At 36.4% G+C, this 18,610-nt stretch overlaps 3 protein-coding genes across 5 annotated transcripts in view; 2 read left to right on the forward strand and 1 right to left on the reverse strand.

Annotated features, from left to right (window-relative positions):
- The window catches only part of LOC110447389 (serine protease inhibitor dipetalogastin-like), an 8,019-nt gene extending 4,665 nt beyond the window's left edge, over positions 1-3,354 (forward strand). The window contains exons 5-7 of the mRNA XM_021493045.1: positions 54-175; positions 2,767-2,938; positions 3,247-3,354. Of these exons, the coding sequence (XP_021348720.1) occupies positions 54-175; positions 2,767-2,938; positions 3,247-3,323 (371 nt within the window). The 3' untranslated portion in view covers positions 3,324-3,354. The remainder of the gene's footprint in view (positions 1-53; positions 176-2,766; positions 2,939-3,246) is intronic.
- A 4,704-nt stretch (positions 3,355-8,058) lies between these two features.
- On the reverse strand, positions 8,059-13,088 carry LOC110447391 (28S ribosomal protein S24, mitochondrial-like). Of its 2 annotated transcripts, none has more exons than XM_021493049.1 (3): positions 13,014-13,088; positions 10,576-10,771; positions 8,059-8,391 (listed from the first exon to the last, which is right to left on the reverse strand). In XM_021493049.1, exons 1-3 carry the CDS (start codon positions 13,029-13,031, stop codon positions 8,102-8,104), a joined length of 504 nt encoding a protein of 167 aa, XP_021348724.1. In that variant the 5' UTR covers positions 13,032-13,088; the 3' UTR covers positions 8,059-8,101. The 2 variants fall into 2 exon arrangements, with proteins under 2 accessions (XP_021348724.1, XP_021348723.1); XM_021493048.1 differs by lacking the exon at positions 13,014-13,088 and adding an exon at positions 12,283-12,317.
- A 44-nt stretch (positions 13,089-13,132) lies between these two features.
- LOC110447390 (GTP-binding protein SAR1-like) overlaps positions 13,133-18,610 on the forward strand; it is a 12,045-nt gene continuing 6,567 nt past the window's right edge. The window contains exons 1-3 of one of the 2 annotated variants that reach the window (XM_021493047.1): positions 13,133-13,267; positions 14,357-14,413; positions 15,494-15,613. In XM_021493047.1, coding sequence (XP_021348722.1) covers positions 14,371-14,413; positions 15,494-15,613 — 163 coding nt within the window. In that variant the 5' untranslated portion in view covers positions 13,133-13,267; positions 14,357-14,370. Of the gene's footprint in view, positions 13,268-14,356; positions 14,414-15,493; positions 15,614-16,085; positions 16,206-18,610 lie in introns of both variants that reach the window. The other variant, XM_021493046.1, reaches the window with a different exon arrangement.

Below are 18,610 nucleotides of genomic sequence, written 5' to 3' on the forward strand. Positions count from 1 at the left end.
TTCGTCAGTTTATGTCATCCAATCACTATAACGCTGAGATTGCTATTCGACAGGGAGCATGTGTTTCCTGAAACAGCTGCAGTGTAGGTATGTCCATATCGCCAGTATAGCCGAGCGCTACGAGTTTGCACACAACGGGTCCTGTGATGGCCTTGACATCACCAAAACCTATCAGGTAGGTGATCTCGATCGTAAACAATACACAGACTGTTCATATTACTATATCTGAGCATGTAGAAAATATATATTTACTTTAAAATTGTTTATTTTGATTTAGTTAAGAACAGTTAAGACTTTAAAAGCATATGTCTTCCTAACTTTTTTTTTTAAATTTAATGTTTATTTCACACAAAGATAAAAAAAGAAATATAAAATATATATCCTAGCTACTTCTAATTACCATACCACACCGCACTTACTCGGACAAAATCGCACTTACTCTGACACACCACACTTACCTCGGCGCACCTCACTTACTTGGACACACCGCACTTACTCAGACACCGCACTTACTCTGACACACGTCACTTACTCGGACACACCACACTTACTTGGACACACCGCAGTTACTATGACACACCGCACTTACTCGGACACACGTCACTTACTCGGACACACGTCACTTACTCAGACACACCGCACTTACTCGGACACACCGCACTTACTCGGACACATCACACTTACTCGGACACACGTCACTTACTCGGACACACGTCACTTACTCGGACACACCACACTTACTCGGACACACCACACTTACTCTGACAAACCACACTTAGTCTGACACACCACACTTACTTGGACACACCGCACTTTCTCGGTCACACCGCACTTACTCGGACACACAACACTTACTCGGGAACACCGCACTTACTCGGACACACATCACTTACTCGGACACACGTCACTTACTCGGACACACCACACTTACTCGGACACACCACACTTACTCTGACACACCACACTTAGTCGGACACACCACACTTACTCTGACACACCACACTTATTCGGACACACCACACTTACTCGGACACACCACACTTACTCGGTCACACCGCACTTACTCGGACACACCACACTTACTCGGACACAACGCACTTACTCGGTCACACCGCACTAACTCGGACACACCGCACTTACTCGGACACACCTCAATTACTCGTACACACCACACTTACTCGGACACACATCACTTACTCAGACACATCTCACTTACTCGGACACACCACACTTACTCGGACACACCACACTTACTCGGTCACATCGCACTTACTCGGACACACCACACTTACTCGGACACACCACACTTAGTCGGACACACAACACTTACTCTGACACACCACACTTACTCGGTCACATCGCACGTACTCGGACACACCACACTTACTCGGACACATCGCACTTACTCGGACACACCACACTTACTCGGACCCATCTCACTTACTCGGACACACCACACTTACTCGGACCCATCTCACTTACTCGGACACACCACACTTACTCGGACCCATCTCACTTACTCGGACACACCACACTTACTCGGACACGCCACACTTACTCGGACACACATCACTTACTCATACACACCACACTTACTCGGACACACCACACTTACTCAGACACATCTCACTTACTCGGACACACCACACATACTCGGACACACCACACTTACTCGGACACACCACACTTACTCAGACACATCTCACTTTCTCGGACACACCACACTTTCTCGGACACATCTCACTTACTCGGTCACACCACACTTACTCGGACACACATCTCACTTACTCAGACACACGTCACTTACTCGGACACACCACACTTACTCGGACACACCACACTTACTCGGACACACCACACTTACTCAGACACATCTCACTTACTCGGACACACCACACATACTCGGACACACCACACTTACTCGGACACACCGCACTTACTCGGACACACATCACTTACTCAGACACATCTCACTTACTCGGACACACCACACTTACTCGGACACACCACACTTACTCAGACACATCTCACTTTCTCGGACACACCACACTTACTCGGACACACCTCACTTACTCGGACACACCACACTTACTCGGACACACCACACTTACTCAGACACATCTCACTTTCTCGGACACACCACACTTACTCGGACACACCTCACTTACTCGGACACACCACACTTACTCGGACACACCACACTTACTCGGACACACCACACTTACTCAGACTTTGGTAGTTAGAGGCCCTGGTATTCTGAATATGGTTTCTATTTCTATTATTATTACTATGAAGACGTTCTGCATTTCCCGGAAATACAAGTAGCGAAATAAAATCATAAGTGATTTATGATCAAAAACATTAAAAAAAAGTATATTTTAGCGTATATTGAGGTATCTTCGGTAGGAAACATTGGATACATAATTTGTCGATCAATGGGACGCGTCTATATTGAAAAACTTAATACTTATACCAGGTGCTGGATTAGCGAGTTATTGGATCTTTCTTCAACAGCCGATTAGTCTAGAACTTCACAGTTTCGATCTATTTTACATTCTCGAAAGACAATTGAGAGGGAGGGGAATGCTGCATCAATTTGAATTCTGCTATATATAGTATAGAGTTAATATGGATCACCCAAACATACTTGTCTGTAATCTTACTCGAGGAAGTGGTGAGCATGGTGTTATCTTCTTTATATATTAGAACAACTGTATTATGTAGACATAAAGTTCGTTTCAAATGGTGTTGTGTTGTATTTGATAGATGGACTGTAGTCCATATCAGTTAAATGGGCAGATCGCAGTGGAAGGTGGTCATCAGGATATCCTTTTAAAGACCTGTGATCGGACGTACAACCCTATCTGTGGGACCGACTTACGCACTCACACTAACCTGTGTTCCTACTGTCACGGCATTGCCATGCAACATAAACTCGGTCAGTATCTTCACAAATTCAAACTGTTCCGTTATGTTATGTTAGGGTCAGCGAGAAATTACGTTAACTAATGTTAAACTGATTAACGTAGCTCAGGTTTCGTCAATAAGCTAATCGCATAATGCAACTATGTCGACTTATCAAATATCTTTATATATATTTTATCTTATTATATATATAAAGGCAGAATACAAATGCACATGATTGGGTAGTGCATATACCAGTTCAAAACTTAATCGTTGTCCTTATTTGTGGTCTGGTAGTTTGCTTGAGCTGATTTTGTTTCATTATCGTTTTACTTTCACTAGGTACCAACCTCACCGTTTCAGTCATTGCAGAGACCGTGTGTCCATCCTACCTATCATCACACATTGTTGTTGGTTAACCTATCCTAGCCATTAAATCTGTCAAAGCAATACTAGTTTGTTTTTTTATTATTATGAACTATTTTTTGAAGCCATAAAAACTTTAGACATGTACATTAAGACACTGATTATAACCAGTTCAAACCCCTTGCAGACAACAGATGCGCGTGTTTAATGGTAGGTCGACAAAACACGTGTAATGATAGGTCAACAGACACGTGTGGCACTAAAACAATAGAGACACGTGTAATGATCGGTCAACAGACACGTGTGGCACTAAAACAACAGAGACACGTGTAATGATAGGTCAACAGACACGTGTGGCACTAAAACAACAGAGACACGTGTAAACTGGTATAAAATAATTGTGTAATTTGTGTAAGCCAACATATATTTTGATACAGTAGCCATTCTGACACGTGTGCTATAGTAGACCAACGCCACCTTTATAATGAAAGGGCAAGAATCATTTGTGCAACCTTTATAATGATAGACCAACAGACGCGTGTGCAATGTTAAACCAACAGACGCATGTGCAATGTTAAACCAACAGAAACACGTGTGTAATGGTTAGCAACTACATGGTTAGTATATGGTTGATCAACTGAAAAAATGGTGCAATGGTAAATCAACACAGGCTGTGTACTGGTAATTACTAACAGAGAAACAGGTGTTCAAGAGTTTCGCTATGCCGCCGTCGTAACACTATACTATACCTCGAAAAAAAGACGTTATGAATAACTCGGTGAGAATGGCCCTTTTAGAGGACGGTACATGTCAATTACGTTCTTAGGAGATTCCCGACATGAGATACAAAATACCCTCTGAAGTAAAAATAGCACCTCAAATTTGGCCTTATCCAAGCATTCATTGTAAGAATTCTCAAAAAACAATATTATTTTAGAATGAAAAATAGTAAAACCTTTTAGATTAACGTCATTTTCTACCAGAGAGCAGTTACTGATGATCCAGTATACATAAAACAGAAATAACTTTTACACAAAAATTTACACAATGCGGGATGTTTTTATTTGATTGTTCTTATTTATCTATTTATTAATTCTATGTTATTATCATTATTTTGTTTGTTTGTTTGCCTTATGCCTAATGAAATCGATGCGTTGTGCGCTTAAAGTAACAGAACAAAGATATCATTTGAGAACTCGTTTCGCGATTAATGACGAGAGCGGGAAGCGAATTCCTTTTTTCCTTTGCTGACAAGCAATGAGAGACTTTGGGCCAAATAAATGCTAGCTTTAACAGTCGTACACTTCTGTCGAATTTCGATTTGGATACAAAATTGTTTGTCTCTTGTAAGAGATTTACAACCCCCCAATAGTGCATAAACAATACTTGTCATGACATCACAAGGCAGTATCAGATATGTAGCCAGGTAGCGGTTGGACCACTCCCATAAACAAGTAATTTCCTTTCCTGATATAGTATTGGGCTATGAGATACACATACCAAGCCTCGGAAGAATACGGCACGCGCAAGAGCGTTTTTATTATTTCCTTGAAATACGTCTTTATTTGAAATAGAAGACATCACTTGGAAACAATCTGATTAAAACCAGATATTTTATTCCACTCCCGATACTCTCTCCAGATCTTTGCTTCCACTCGCGATACTCTACGTTCCAGTCAAGATAGAGTATCGGGAGTGGAATCAAAGATCTGGTTTTAATCAGATTGACTTGGACACGACAGTGTAGCTCTACTATCTAAATAGTGGAATATTGCACAATATCTATTCATAACCACCTCCTTTGAAATATTAGAAAAAGAAGACTCAATCTATGCAACCAAAGATGATAGCTGATGGCTACGGAAATAGTCAACATTGAATAGGGCTGACTGAATGTGACAAATATGTATGCATGAATTTACATGTACACCGTATAAAACAGTTTATCTTGTTTTATTTGCAATTCACTTTATCGTTCATGGAAACCATTATTTACGGCAATTTACGTTTAACAGAAACACAAGATATCTTACAAAGTAAACGAGATGTCTTACAAAGTAAACATAATATCTTACAAAATAAAAAAGATATCTTACAAATAAGAAATATATCTGACAAAGAAAACAACATATCATGCAAAGAAAAAAGGTATTTTGCAAAATAAAAACAATCTCTTACAAAGTGAACAAAATATCTTACAAAGTAAACAAGATATCTTACAAAGTAAACAAGATATTGCATGTACTAAAAGAGAAGATTTGCTAGCTTAGCAAGTCAGCATTTGAAGTTATTTATACATTGATGTTTATTTATAGGCAGGATCTTAAATACATCTGTTTAAGAGAAAGATATATTTACGTGGTATTTCATAGAGTTAAAGAGATATGGTATTTTATCAAGCTATACTTTCCCTGTTGATTGTAATCAAACCCCGACATTATTTTGGAAATTGTATTAAGATTCATATAAAACAACCAGTAGAGTTTAAGAATATGTACTTGATAGCAAATTGTTTGTTAGTTTTCGCAACAGCTTAGGTTCTATGACTCGTCTGACGACTACAGTAACTACCACTGAAGGCAGGGCCACGTTTAAGTGTCGCATCACTATGATGTCATAACCTGGAAACATACGTACATTTTGTATGACACCCCATCCAGTAACATAATTTGACTGTGGGTAACCAGAGAAGTCAGAAGGATCACCGGAGTCTATCATTGTCAGTACTGAAACACAACGGCACCTTGGCGTCCACAATAGCAAGATCTTCATTAGCTCTAGGTTAGGTTTAGTCAAAAGGAAATGTTCATGAAATATGAAATTTCAGAAAGATAGGTTAAGTACTCTTGGAGAAATGACGACTCGAATAACAAATATCAATTGAATCTGGCTGACGACCATTTTGTTTTCTCGATCAGTTTTAAATGAAACCTACACAACTACCAAAGGGAACAAGCAAATATCATTTGAGAAAGATCTACAAGCATTTCTTAAGGAACAGCTTTAACAAACTTGATTGGTAAAAATCGAAGACGACGCTGACTTTCGGCCATCTTTTGTTCATTAGTCACAACTTCGGACAGTAGAAAATTAACTTCTGAAGAAATACATATAATGAACTTGATCTGTAAAATTCCAAAGTGGCTCCTTGGCGGCCATCGTTCTTCTATCAGTTTCAAAAAAGAAAAACATGCTTAAGTATAAGGACCGAGGAAAGCCTACTTATGAAATTTGAGAAAAGTCTGTCGAAAGCTCCTTCATAACTGTATAGCCGCCATTTAACTTCAAAATAAAACAGGCAAGAGTTAGGAAAAATGGGTACCTAATAAATAAATTGATTTTTTTTTTGTCAAAGATTATTATAGAAAACGAAACTTTTTCTGTCAAAATCTATTATGCAAGCTTTTCCGTGTTCAGTTTTACAACCAAACATTCACAGATAAAGACCAAGGGGAAACTAAATATAACATTTGAGAAGGATTTGTAAAGCGACTCTGAGAAATAATGAAAATGAATATATCAAAATAAAAGATGGCTGCTTTAATTACCGGTTATCTTGTTCTTTTGATCGGACTCAAAATGAAAAATGCGCAACTATTCAGACCGAGGCGAACCTACATGATATTTTAGAAAGGTCAGTATAATGAGAAACAGCAGTACAAAATTGTTTAACAATGGATAACGGATGAAGGGTGATTTGATGCTAGTTGGCTATCAATAGAGCAATTCTTGTTATGCTATTTCTCAAAGCTCAAGCTCATCAAACTCCCCCCCCAATTATATATGGACGTTCCATAGGTCCATCATTGAGCACGTTTCATTCCTAAATTAAATAAGCCACTCACTTTGTGGCTTTTATGGGTAATCCTAGGTAAATGGCACTCACCACTCCTATTATGCGACCTATTTATATTTATATCTACCTTCATATACTAAAAATAGTCTCATTTTATAGTAATATCTGCCTTTTTTAACAGTGTATCAGACTTTTTATACTCTGTGATATACATCAAGGATTGAATTAAGAAACCTTTTATTATGATAGATCTATTGTAATACAAAATACTCTTTTTTATTTACAAGCTGCATTGTGATCTTAATTATGTTTTATTCTAAATTGTGATATCTTGTAATAACATGCCTATTTTACCCGAGATTATTATCCAAGTCCGTGATATGTCGCAGTAAGAATACACTGCTATTAAAATACTTGATTCCACAAGATGTTTTTAGAACCAGTTTAGTGATGCATGAAGATGGTTTTGTTTTGACTGATATGTGAACACAATCTTTCATTATCTACATTTATGTTGCATACTATTTCAATCACTATACCCAAAATTATATCCTCTAACCTCAAATATTATAATCTTAACTGACAGAAGTTGTCTCTTACTCTTCGACGTAATTAAGTGGCATTTAAATACATTTTTGTTATCACTATTAAATATACTTTCAATAATGAATATGCTTCAGCTGTGACGTCACCGTAGCATCATGTGGTCTACAAATGTCATTGTCTCTGAATACTTACGGGTCAATTTGGACAAACATTATGAGGATAACATTTTTGCAAAATGATTTCCACAAGGTATTCAGCATTTCTGGGCACTGATGTAATTTGCAAATCACGAAGTGCTATATGTTCTCCTTTGAATGTCACTTGCTGACAGTGCAGCAGCCACAAGTCTTTGTAATTTTTACAGATAATGTTTGGGACTTAAGTCTCATTTTAAAAAAAAGGGTTGATGACCAAAGTGTGAAAAAGAAAAATAACAAATCACATGATACATGAAAGCAAAATATTTAATATCAATAAGAATCTACAAAATTAGACATGTTTAAAACTTGAGTCTGGGTTTTCAGGAACAGTTTGCATTTCAATATTTACTGGACGTTTCAACAAATGGCTGAAAAGTTCTTCTGTAAAACCAACAAGAAAACTCAATTCTCCCATCTTCCCGAATTGGTTTGCTAAAAACACCAATGTTACTGTATTAAATCGACGTTTAATGATACACTCTGACATGAGTCTCCTGCCCCAGATTCCTCTCATCAGTTTTCTGATCAGCTCATCCTCCATGGCTGCTTCTGATGCTCCTTCCTCTTCATGTAAATTACCTGTGAAGTAAACATAGTCTAGACATCATTTCATTAAAAAATAATGAGGTATAAAAGGCTTGTGGGGCCTGTATCTCTCAACTGTTATTTACTGATGTTAGCAAACATATTTGATAATGATCACATCGGATATATCATCTTTTAAACATCCCGAACTTGAACAGCCATCCGACCAATATCATTTCTCTAGACATTGTTGTTCACCACATTTCGTAAAACTAATGTTTGATTTGTCCACTGATTGTCAAGAGTTCACAAGCATTAAAACATTGGTGAAACAATAGATCAGACCCTGTATTGTCTTAACACCGTGTACAGGAAAATGTACACCCTGTCAAATATTTGCCCTGTACCGTTAAAATCAATGTTCGCCCAGTGTTTAGTTCGTCCTTCAAGTGTTATAGTTATATATGGTATGTTGTGTATATAATCCCTTTTATGATAAATTTGCCCTCATTGTCAAGGTCGAAAATTTAAAAGGTGAAAGTTAAAATGCAGTGAGAATTTCCAGGTATACAATAGTACTTTCTCACCTTTTATAAAATTTCATGTAATTATACAACATACACATTTTCATGGGGAATTATTTTTTAAAACAGATGTTTTTGCGAGAGGTAAGATTGGTTTGCTGAAAAAATTGTATGGTAAGAAAGTTTCATACTTTGTAATATCATTACTACACTTGCTATGCAATTAATTAGTAGACATCTCAAGTAATCTATTGGCTATAGCTTTCAATGAAGTCCATAGCCAGTGAAAAATCTAGATGTTTATTTGTTTGGGGTTTAACATCCTCAAACATTAAAGGTCATATAAAATTGGTGCCTAGCTATAGGCCGACATCACAAAAACTAACTAGTAGATAAAAAGGAAAAGATATAGAGATCCCAAGCAATGTGATGATGGAGCATCAGATCAATTTTGATTTCTTCAAGGTCATCTTAATAGAGGACACAGAAAAAAATAGAAGAACCACTGTACATGTCCTTTGAAAGATGTATGTAAGACACGCTTACGATTGCACCTTTACAATTTGGTAATTGACATATACTAAAAATGCATTACACTGCACCATACGGCTGTTTCGTCCTTCAGGTACCCATTGGTGATGATATTGGCCAAAAAGATGGCAATCCAAACAGATCTAACCTACTGTTAAAAGAGATTGGGAGATGCACAAGTCCCTTAATTATATGAATTTCCAAACTTAGAGTACTAATTTTAACTTAAAAATGAGCGAGGTGTGTATTGTGTATTGTGCCCACACCACTCTCTTGTTATTCACACTTGACAAACACATCTCGCATTGGTGACCTTCCAAGTTTTCAATATTAAAAATATTTTAACAGGCTAAATATCTATAATGAGGATTTGTCTGAAGATTATACCAGTAGCTTATTTTTCTTGCCAGGCCAAATAATATGATTGGTTGTTAGAAGTAGTTGTTTAATGATTACCAAAACCTTTGATCCTTGTGTCCTAGAATGTAGGTAAACGCTAGTCATTTGAACAAACATGACAACCTTCACACCAACATGCTACGGGCCAAAACTCACATGGTTAGTTAATATCAAAAAAGGTTAAAGGTTCTTAAAACTTCAACCCCTATCTCCTTGAAGCAACCCAGGGTCATTCAATTCAACAAATGTCATAAACCCTCACCCCTGCATGCTACAAGCTAAATGTCTTGACCTTTGCCTTAGGCCTATTGGTTACTAATAGTATGCATGCTAGGTGAGACAACACCAAAGAAGTTGTGTAAGTGGGTTTTTTAACATATGACCCATGTAGCCATGAATGTTAGTCCCAGGCCCATATTAAACCATTTTCATGCTCAATTAACCATGAGTTTTGTGCTTAAATGAACTTTCTTGTAACCAACTTAAATCATGTGACACAATAAGAAAACCTCCTGTGGAAACAATGAAAACAGTCTACGTCTTTGAGTCTCTCCAAAACCTCTTATTACAGAAACGAGAAATTTGGCTTGAGCAAAGAATCTGAGTTTGAGCATGAGAACAAGTTCATAATAGATAAATACATGTACTGGCCCAAGTCAACTATTTGAACAAACCTGATAGTTTTTCACCCCAGCATACTATTAAATATCATGACCCTAAGCATCTTATAAAAGTATATAAAATGATTGATAGACCACTGAGCTATGAACGAAATATTCATTACTTGTATGCCAGGAATTCCAAGATTTTGTCACTCCTATTTGGTAGGGATACTGTGCAGTCTCATAAGTCAGGGGTATATTTCTTTTGACTGTGCTTTTTGGAATGCCAGATCTGATATTTTTCTGATAAACAGGCGATGTTTGAAGGCATCTCTTGGAGCAGTGTTGTACAAGCCTGCAATGTTGAACAACCCGGCACTGAAAGAAAAGAAAAAAACAGTATTACACGTCTATAAACAAAGGTGTGATATTTCATTACACATACTTGCTTCATGAAACTTACTGAACGTTAATTCTAAAAGTACTAGCATATATGTTTTGTATGTAATATGTATATTATGTATCATTATCTCCCTAAATAAGTACATGTACTGGTTCCTCTCCCTACTATTTCTGATTAAAAAAAAATTGATAGCCACCTCTTTCCATTCTGTTTTCCCTCCTTCTGACAAAGAATTTAATAGTTCTTTCAAATATGATCAGATTCTTGCACTTCACATGTACAATTTATATGACAGCCTCTTGTAATTGATGAACCATTTAGAATAAATTGAAAATGCATCTCAGAACTGCATAGAAGAATGTTTGGAGCCAAATCCTGGTCATATTCACATGTTACTACCATCATTCACATGTTACTACCATCATTCACATGTTACTTCCATCATTCTTGTGTTACTAATATCATTCACATTTGGTAAAGAAAAGGTGTTAGGGATCATGAACTGTAATAGCAACACGAGTATTGTGGGGCGGAACAATATACGCCGTCGAATGCCATATTGTGTTATTGTTACTGAAATGAACAAAGGGCAATAACTTTTGCAAATATCGTTGAATCAAAATTCTTTTTAAGGGAGACAACTTTATATCATGATTATAATGTATACCAAGTTTCAAAGAGATCCGTTGAAAAATGTAGGAGGAGATTGCCGGACAAATAAAAGTTTACGCTGGCTGGCCGGCTGGACAAACCCATACCATATTACTCCCGTCAAATTTGACGGGCATATAAAAACAAGAGGCCCAGAGGGCCTGTATCATACCAAAATATTCTCATTAAATATCATACTAAACTACAAATATTTCAATCACAAACTTTTTCACTGTGACCTTGAAAGTAGGTCAAGGTCATTTTCATTTGCAAACTTTGTTGTGCTCAATACCTTTCAGTTCTTCTTCAGAAGTCGTTTGAGGTGTTTGACCACTGTGACCTTGAAAGAAGGCCAAGGTTAGTTTCTCTCGCAAACTTTGTCAGGCTTCAGCTGAAGAAGCTACCAGCGAAATTTGAAAATTCTTTACCTTTCAGTTCTTTCAAAGAAGTTGGTTGAAGTGTTTGACATATGTACCCCTGTGACCTTGACAGAAGATCCAGGTTATTTTCATTTGCAAAATTTATCAGGCTCATCATAGGAAGCTATAGCTACCAGCCAAATATTATATTCAAATGCTTAAAGATTATTAAGAAGAAGTTGTTTAAGTTTTTTGACACATTTGACCCCTGTGACCTTGAAAGTGTGTCAAAGACATTTTTGTTCTCAAAATTTGTCAGGCTCTTACCTATGAAGCTTTCAACCAAACATCATGACTCTAGGCCTGTCCATTATTCAGAATAAATGTTTGAAGTGTTTGACACATTTGACCCCTGTTGCCTTGAAAGCAGGTCAAGGTCATTTTCGTTTACAAACTTTGTTTGCATGGGCTCTTACCAACGAAGCTTTCAGACATATCATGACTCTAGGCCTGTCCATTCTTCAGAAGAAATTGTTTAAAGGAAAGAGGATGGACGGCGAAGGATGGACGGACGGACAGATGCTGCGCCACAGCATAAGCTTTACTAGCCCTTCAGAAAGAATTTAAAACGGAAATTTACCATTTTTTTTAGCAAGATTTAACCTGGCAGTGGGAAAACTACTATCTGATTAGGATTATGATGTCCCTATCACATCATCTTTACAATTAACAATATTCTGGTACGTATTCCACAAGGTAACATTTAATCTTTCTTTCGGTTGAGCATACGCTATAACAGTTAGCTTAATAAGGTTTTTTGTCTAAACGTGTGAAACATGCTTTCAATATTGACACCTTTGTTTTTATTATATTTAAGTTAAAAGTTTAAGTATGATTTCGGTAGCGTTTATAGGATCAACACAGGCGTACTCAATGCTCAATGACATCAAATACTCCATACATTTTGATATAAATGGTTCATTCTCCGTTAGACACTGATAACTGTAACGTTAGGTAAAGCCTAAAGGGGAGATAAACAAAATGTTTTTCAACAGAAATGCATATCTGGTAAGTTATTGCGATTTTGTGTCAGAACGCCGTCCCCTTTTATAAATGGTATGATCCAAACCTATCAAGGATGTTCGAAAGTTTAACTCTAAAATATACGTGTGTTTACAGTGCGAGTTACTTAGGCCTGTCTACTAACCAGTGACCCCGATGCCATCCTGAGGAAAGTCCTTAAAGTTACCGGAAGTACATATGAAACACTCTTTTGTTATAATCATTTTCATTGGTCAATATTTATCACCTATCCAATAAACACAGTTCTTGCAAAACGACGTTCCTTCCATCTTGCTTTCGTGTACAAAGTGCAGTTTCGTCTACACTCTTGTACGAAATAAGTGGCAATAACTAGTGCAGTTTGACCGTCCATACTTTATCATTTGCAACACAAAGATTGTAAGTAATGTGATAAACTTCGTCATTTTAGTGAATGGGATTTACATGAGATGGGAAGCACAGGGTTCATTCGTAGAACTTACTCGAAACCGAAATCCGAAATGCTCGTTATACTTGTACCTTACAACTATTTCAATATCAATTACGTCATCGTACAATTTTATAAATGAGGAGAAATGAGTTTGTTGTGGTTGATTAACGTATGTCATTTTCGGTTATATATAACAACGTAATTCTTGGTTTGGTTCAACAAGCATTTCTGTTGTACCAAGGCAGCTGGCCTAGCTACTCGGCCTACTGTACAATGCAGTATTATGTTACTTTTTCTGAATGCAGTAGTTACTGTCTAACCTAACATACGTTGGTAAAGAAACGACACGCCTCATTGGTTAATAAGAATATATATTAATTGGGCACAAGTACTTTAAAAAGCATGGCAAATATAATCAAGTGAGACATGCATGACTTGTGTTTGACAAGTTTGCTTTGTCAATTGACAGAACAGATGTAAATGTGCTAATCTGATTGTGTCAACTTACATCAAAATAAACCAACTTACAGCTAACAAAACTGATAGAATAGGTCTACCGGCTGCAGGATTCTAGAAAGAAGATATTGTTTTTTGTGTTTTTTTCGGTGAGATGAGCTCAGGTGTCACAATCCACATGACAATTACATTACTGGTAATCAAAATAAAGTAACCTAGCGTTAACAGTATGCAATAAATAAAAGTCGTTTTCTGGACTTGAAATGCATTTGTTACTCAAATTTAATTCAGAACATCTAAAATGAAAAAAACCCTCATAAATAGAGAGGTATTCTTTAGGTGAAACTTTGCTCCAGCAATACTATTTGGTAATTGATTTGGTAAGAAAGTGTTGATTAATGTATAAAATTATAAGGTTTTTGAAAATGTTATGTTAACGTACATACTCTCACAAAAGGGGGGGGGGGAAATAACATATTTTCCGCTTCTTTAAAGTGTTACGATGCAACTCTCAGTGAAAAAAGAAAGTCAAACAATTGTTGATTGCCATTTCAAATTACATCAATTGTTATATCAAACACTTCAATTGTTTTTCTTTTCAGGCTATTCAAGAAAGATGTTTCTGTGGGACTGGTTTGCTGGAATATTAAATTATCTAGGTGAGTATAAACTTTTGTTTCATCCAACACTGACTAATGTAAAGAAATATACTGCATCCTGTCACTCACATGTGATGTTTGTTTCATTCTTGAATAGTGGTAATGCTATTCCAACAGAAAAAAAATACAAATATGTTTTCATGCGAATGAAAAGGAAACCATTTCTTTCATGTAGAATATATAGCTGGTACCAAATGTCTTTCAGGTACAATACATAAGGAATTGCAATCGGGGTATAATTAACCAAGGTGATATAGCTATATATATAGGCTCCCTTAAAGTGTAAGTATATATATATAGTAATTGGAGATACATTAAAGTAGGTAATTTTAATCAATTTAAAAATCTGTTACATTTTGATTATAACCTTAGTCAATTATAATCTATTAACTACAGAAAGCGAAAATACAACTAGATAAATGGGATTACACGTATACTGTCATGAGGGTTTCTTACTAGTAATTCTGTTTTAGATTATTTGATGGTATATGATGCAACACTTTGTAAAAATTTGTGAAAGAAATTAAAACCTATGCATTATGAATTAAATCCTCAAATATTGAACTGAACAGCTTATTAGGTAAAAGGTTTTGTTTAATAAAATATTGAATTTCATACAATATTGTTTAAAGGATTTAATGGTGCTAACAGGACAATACACTCTGACACTATTGGAATATATATATTCCTTCATTTTTGGAATCTAAAGTTCTGTTTCTCACCTTCCAGGTTATTATTCATGCTTCTTAATGAATGCATTTTTTTTTCTTAAGTTAACCAAAAAATCTAAATGTATAACTTAAAACGGTGAGTAAAATGAGTTATACTTTCTGACATTGTTTGGTATTGATTGAAACAGTGAGACTATGAATTAAATATACGAATTATTAAAAGGTACACTATACCAAGATATAGACCTTGCGGTACAAAATGAAATCTGCTGAAGTTTGTAACAATTATAGATTGTGTTTAAAAAACAAAAATAACCAAACTTTAAGAAAAGAAAAATACTATATATATATATATATATATATGTATAGAGTACTAGTATATACACACATGACAATTGTGTAAAACTAGGATTCACAAGAAAGTCAGGAAAATTGCTGTTTCTTGGTCTGGATAATGCCGGGAAAACCACGCTTTTGAGCGTGCTCAAAGAAGGTCATTTAGTTCAGCCAGTCCCTACTCTCCACCCTAGTAAGTATGCAGCAACTGTGTGACCAGTCCAGCATCATGGCTCAGTGCATGGAGACCTTGTTTTTAACAATGTACAATGTCATGAAATTAGGCAACATATTTGAGAAATCATGTTAAAGGACAACATTCTGATCACAACTAGTAATCTTAAAATTCTAAGAAGAGTTGGGTAAATTGTGAAAAGCTACTTGTATTGATGACAAAAGATTAGATTTACCTCCCAAATACAGTATGAAACCATGATAAATTGGTACTACGTGTATATATTATTCGTTGTTCTTCTATATATAAACCTATCGTCAGCTTTACAGAACTATATTAGATTTGTTATGTTGATCTATTAGTTCATGGCATTGCACCTGTTTTATTCTCCAACAGCATGCTGTTGCTGTGTTTCACTGTCGTGTTAGTTGCTGTTTTTGTGTTAATATATTTGCATAATGAGAAAGCGCATGGTCTTTTGTCATTGTAGGTTTATATAAAAAGTCGGGTAAGCTTGTGTTCCTGGGACTTGATAATGCAGGAAAGACAACATTACTACACATGCTAAAAGATGACAGAATGGCCCAGCACGTTCCCACATTACACCCAAGTAAGCATGGCAGTGTCTTCATGGAACCAGTTGTATTGGACTGAAGTCAGTGTTATAGATACTGGCTGTCTCATAATATAAGATGGCTGTGTTCTTGTCCATCCTGGCCACACTTCCACAACAAATTTTTATTTTAGAAAAAGTATTTTCAGTAGAAGATTTTCTGTTCATTTTCAACTAAACCTAAAAATTTCATTAGCAATATCAGCATCTTGATTGCGTGTACATACAGAAAGGTCAGTCACACAGCTAGGTTGTTTCACATGACTAGACATAATTTCACTTGCTCTCGGATCATTATGTACATGTATTTTATACACTAATTGTCTGCCAGATTGCAGTGTACCACTGATATATAACATCATCAGATATTTGTACAATATGTACTACTTTTGTGTAACATTTATTATTCAAAATGTATAGTACAATAGAATGATAGTACATGTACACATACTATACAACATTTATGTTAAAGGTTATGTTTTGTCTTTATCAAAACAATGTTTTCTTGTTTACATGCATGATCAAGAAACTTCAGCTTGATATCGGTTCTCTATATAGGTGTGTGTTTTAAATATCCTGAAATGCTTTGTCCCTACTGTCCCTGTTGATTTTTATGAAATCATTAATATGCATCATGATCAGTGAAATACTGACTTGCTCACCAACTTGCTTCCATTGTTGGTAACATATAACCTAGTCCGAATTATTCTGACGTTTTATCGACTTTTTTCATATCGGTCTGTCGTCGATTAACGTCAGAACTCCGTCCCTCTATGATATGCGGGAAATATGCGCACTTCAAACTGATATTTTAGAAACAAATCGTCACTTTCACACACATGTCGCACATGGATCGAAAGATCTATTCTTTATGCACAAGATGAACATACATAACATGCCTCAAACAACTAATACAATTACTAAAAAGATATTTTTTCAAACTTACTCTGTTTTACGGTAGTTTTTTATAGCCCCGCCTTCTAATGCCACGTGACTAAAATCTCGCCGGCCTGCGTCATAACGTTGGGAAATATCTTCGGTAATGCGAGTTCTCGTCAAGTCATGGGACATTGCTCATGGCCTAATTTCCATTAAAAACATGGGTTGGTATAGAAAACGTTGGAAAATACTTTTCGTAATGATCTTTGAAACATGTTATTGATACCATCTAGTGCATAAAGAATAGAACTTTCGATCCATGTGCGACATGTGTGTGAAAGTGACGATTTGTTTCTAAAATATCAGTTTGAAGTGCGCTCCGTGCGCGGGTCGCATATTTCCCGCATATTATAGAGGGCCGGAGTTCTGACGTTAATCGACGACAGACCGATATGAAAAAAGTCGATAAAACGTTGGAATAATTCGGACTACATATAACCATGAACTGACTGCAGGCTTACTGCCATCCTCGATTTCCAGGGGTTACGCTCACATACGCTCTCTACAGCGTAGGTGAGCGTAACCCCTGGAAATTGAGGATGGTTTACTGCTAGCTACATACTATCACTGGTAATAAACTCTGGTTACATTTTATGGAGCACTCCTGTAAATGAAAATACTACTAAATTGTATAAATGTTAGCTCTTTGTGTATTGTTTGGAGTGATACATTTACATTTTATGACTATTACATGTAAATTCTGAATGTATATGGGGATTTATTGGAGGTAAAATGTTATTAAAAGGGTGATACATGTACTTAACTTGAATCGGGTGCTACCTAGATGTAAAAGAATTTTGCATTCTGCTAAGTGAGCAAAGCAGACATTGGACTTGCTAAATCTTACAATAACACTGACGTTGTGCTTGAAGCAATCAAACTAAAACATGTTGATATTTTTTATTTTTTTTTTACTAAATTCAGTGCTTTGGTTTGGAGGAATTCCAAACAAGTTTAGTGGTCTTAAATCATAGTACATTGTCAGTCACTCTACAATCATTGGAACTACTTCAGGCCTGAAGCAGATCATAAGATGTGCATCAGCTTTCTTTTTAGCCCACAATCATCTGATGGTGGGCTATTCAAATCACCCTGCGTCCGTGGTGCGTCGTCCGTCCGTTGTCCGTCGTCCGTCCGTAAACAATTCTTGTTATCGGTATTTCTCAAGAAGTACCTGAGGGATCTTTCTCAAATTTTATATGCAGGTTCCCCTTGGTCCTTAACTTTGCAGGGCAACTTTTGAGACTGATCGGATAAACAACATGGCCGACAGGCAGCCATCTTGGATTTTGATAGTGAAAGTTTGTTATCGCTATTTCTCAAGAAGTACTAGAGGGATCGTTCTCAAATTTTATATGTAGGTTCCCCTTGGTCCTTAGCTGTGCAGGGCAACTTTGAGACTGATCGGATAAACAACATTGCCGACAGGCAGCCATCTTGGATTTTGATATTGAAAGTTTGTT

Source organism: Mizuhopecten yessoensis, unplaced genomic scaffold (genome assembly GCF_002113885.1).
Source record: "Mizuhopecten yessoensis strain PY_sf001 unplaced genomic scaffold, ASM211388v2 scaffold3339, whole genome shotgun sequence".
NCBI classification, from domain to species: Eukaryota; Metazoa; Mollusca; class Bivalvia; order Pectinida; family Pectinidae; genus Mizuhopecten; species Mizuhopecten yessoensis.

Bases quoted from the DNA above. Each gene is read 5' to 3' on its own strand.
- LOC110447391 (XM_021493048.1), bottom strand. From the start codon at position 12,306: ATGATATGTCTGAAAGCTTCGTTG. The intron at 10,772-12,282 runs GTAAGAGCCCAT...CTTTTCTTTCAG, and splicing joins TATGTCTGAAAGCTTCGTTG to TGCCGGGTTGTTCAACATTG. The intron at 8,392-10,575 runs GTAATGAATATT...TTTACTTCACAG, and splicing joins TTGGAATTCCTGGCATACAA to GTAATTTACATGAAGAGGAA.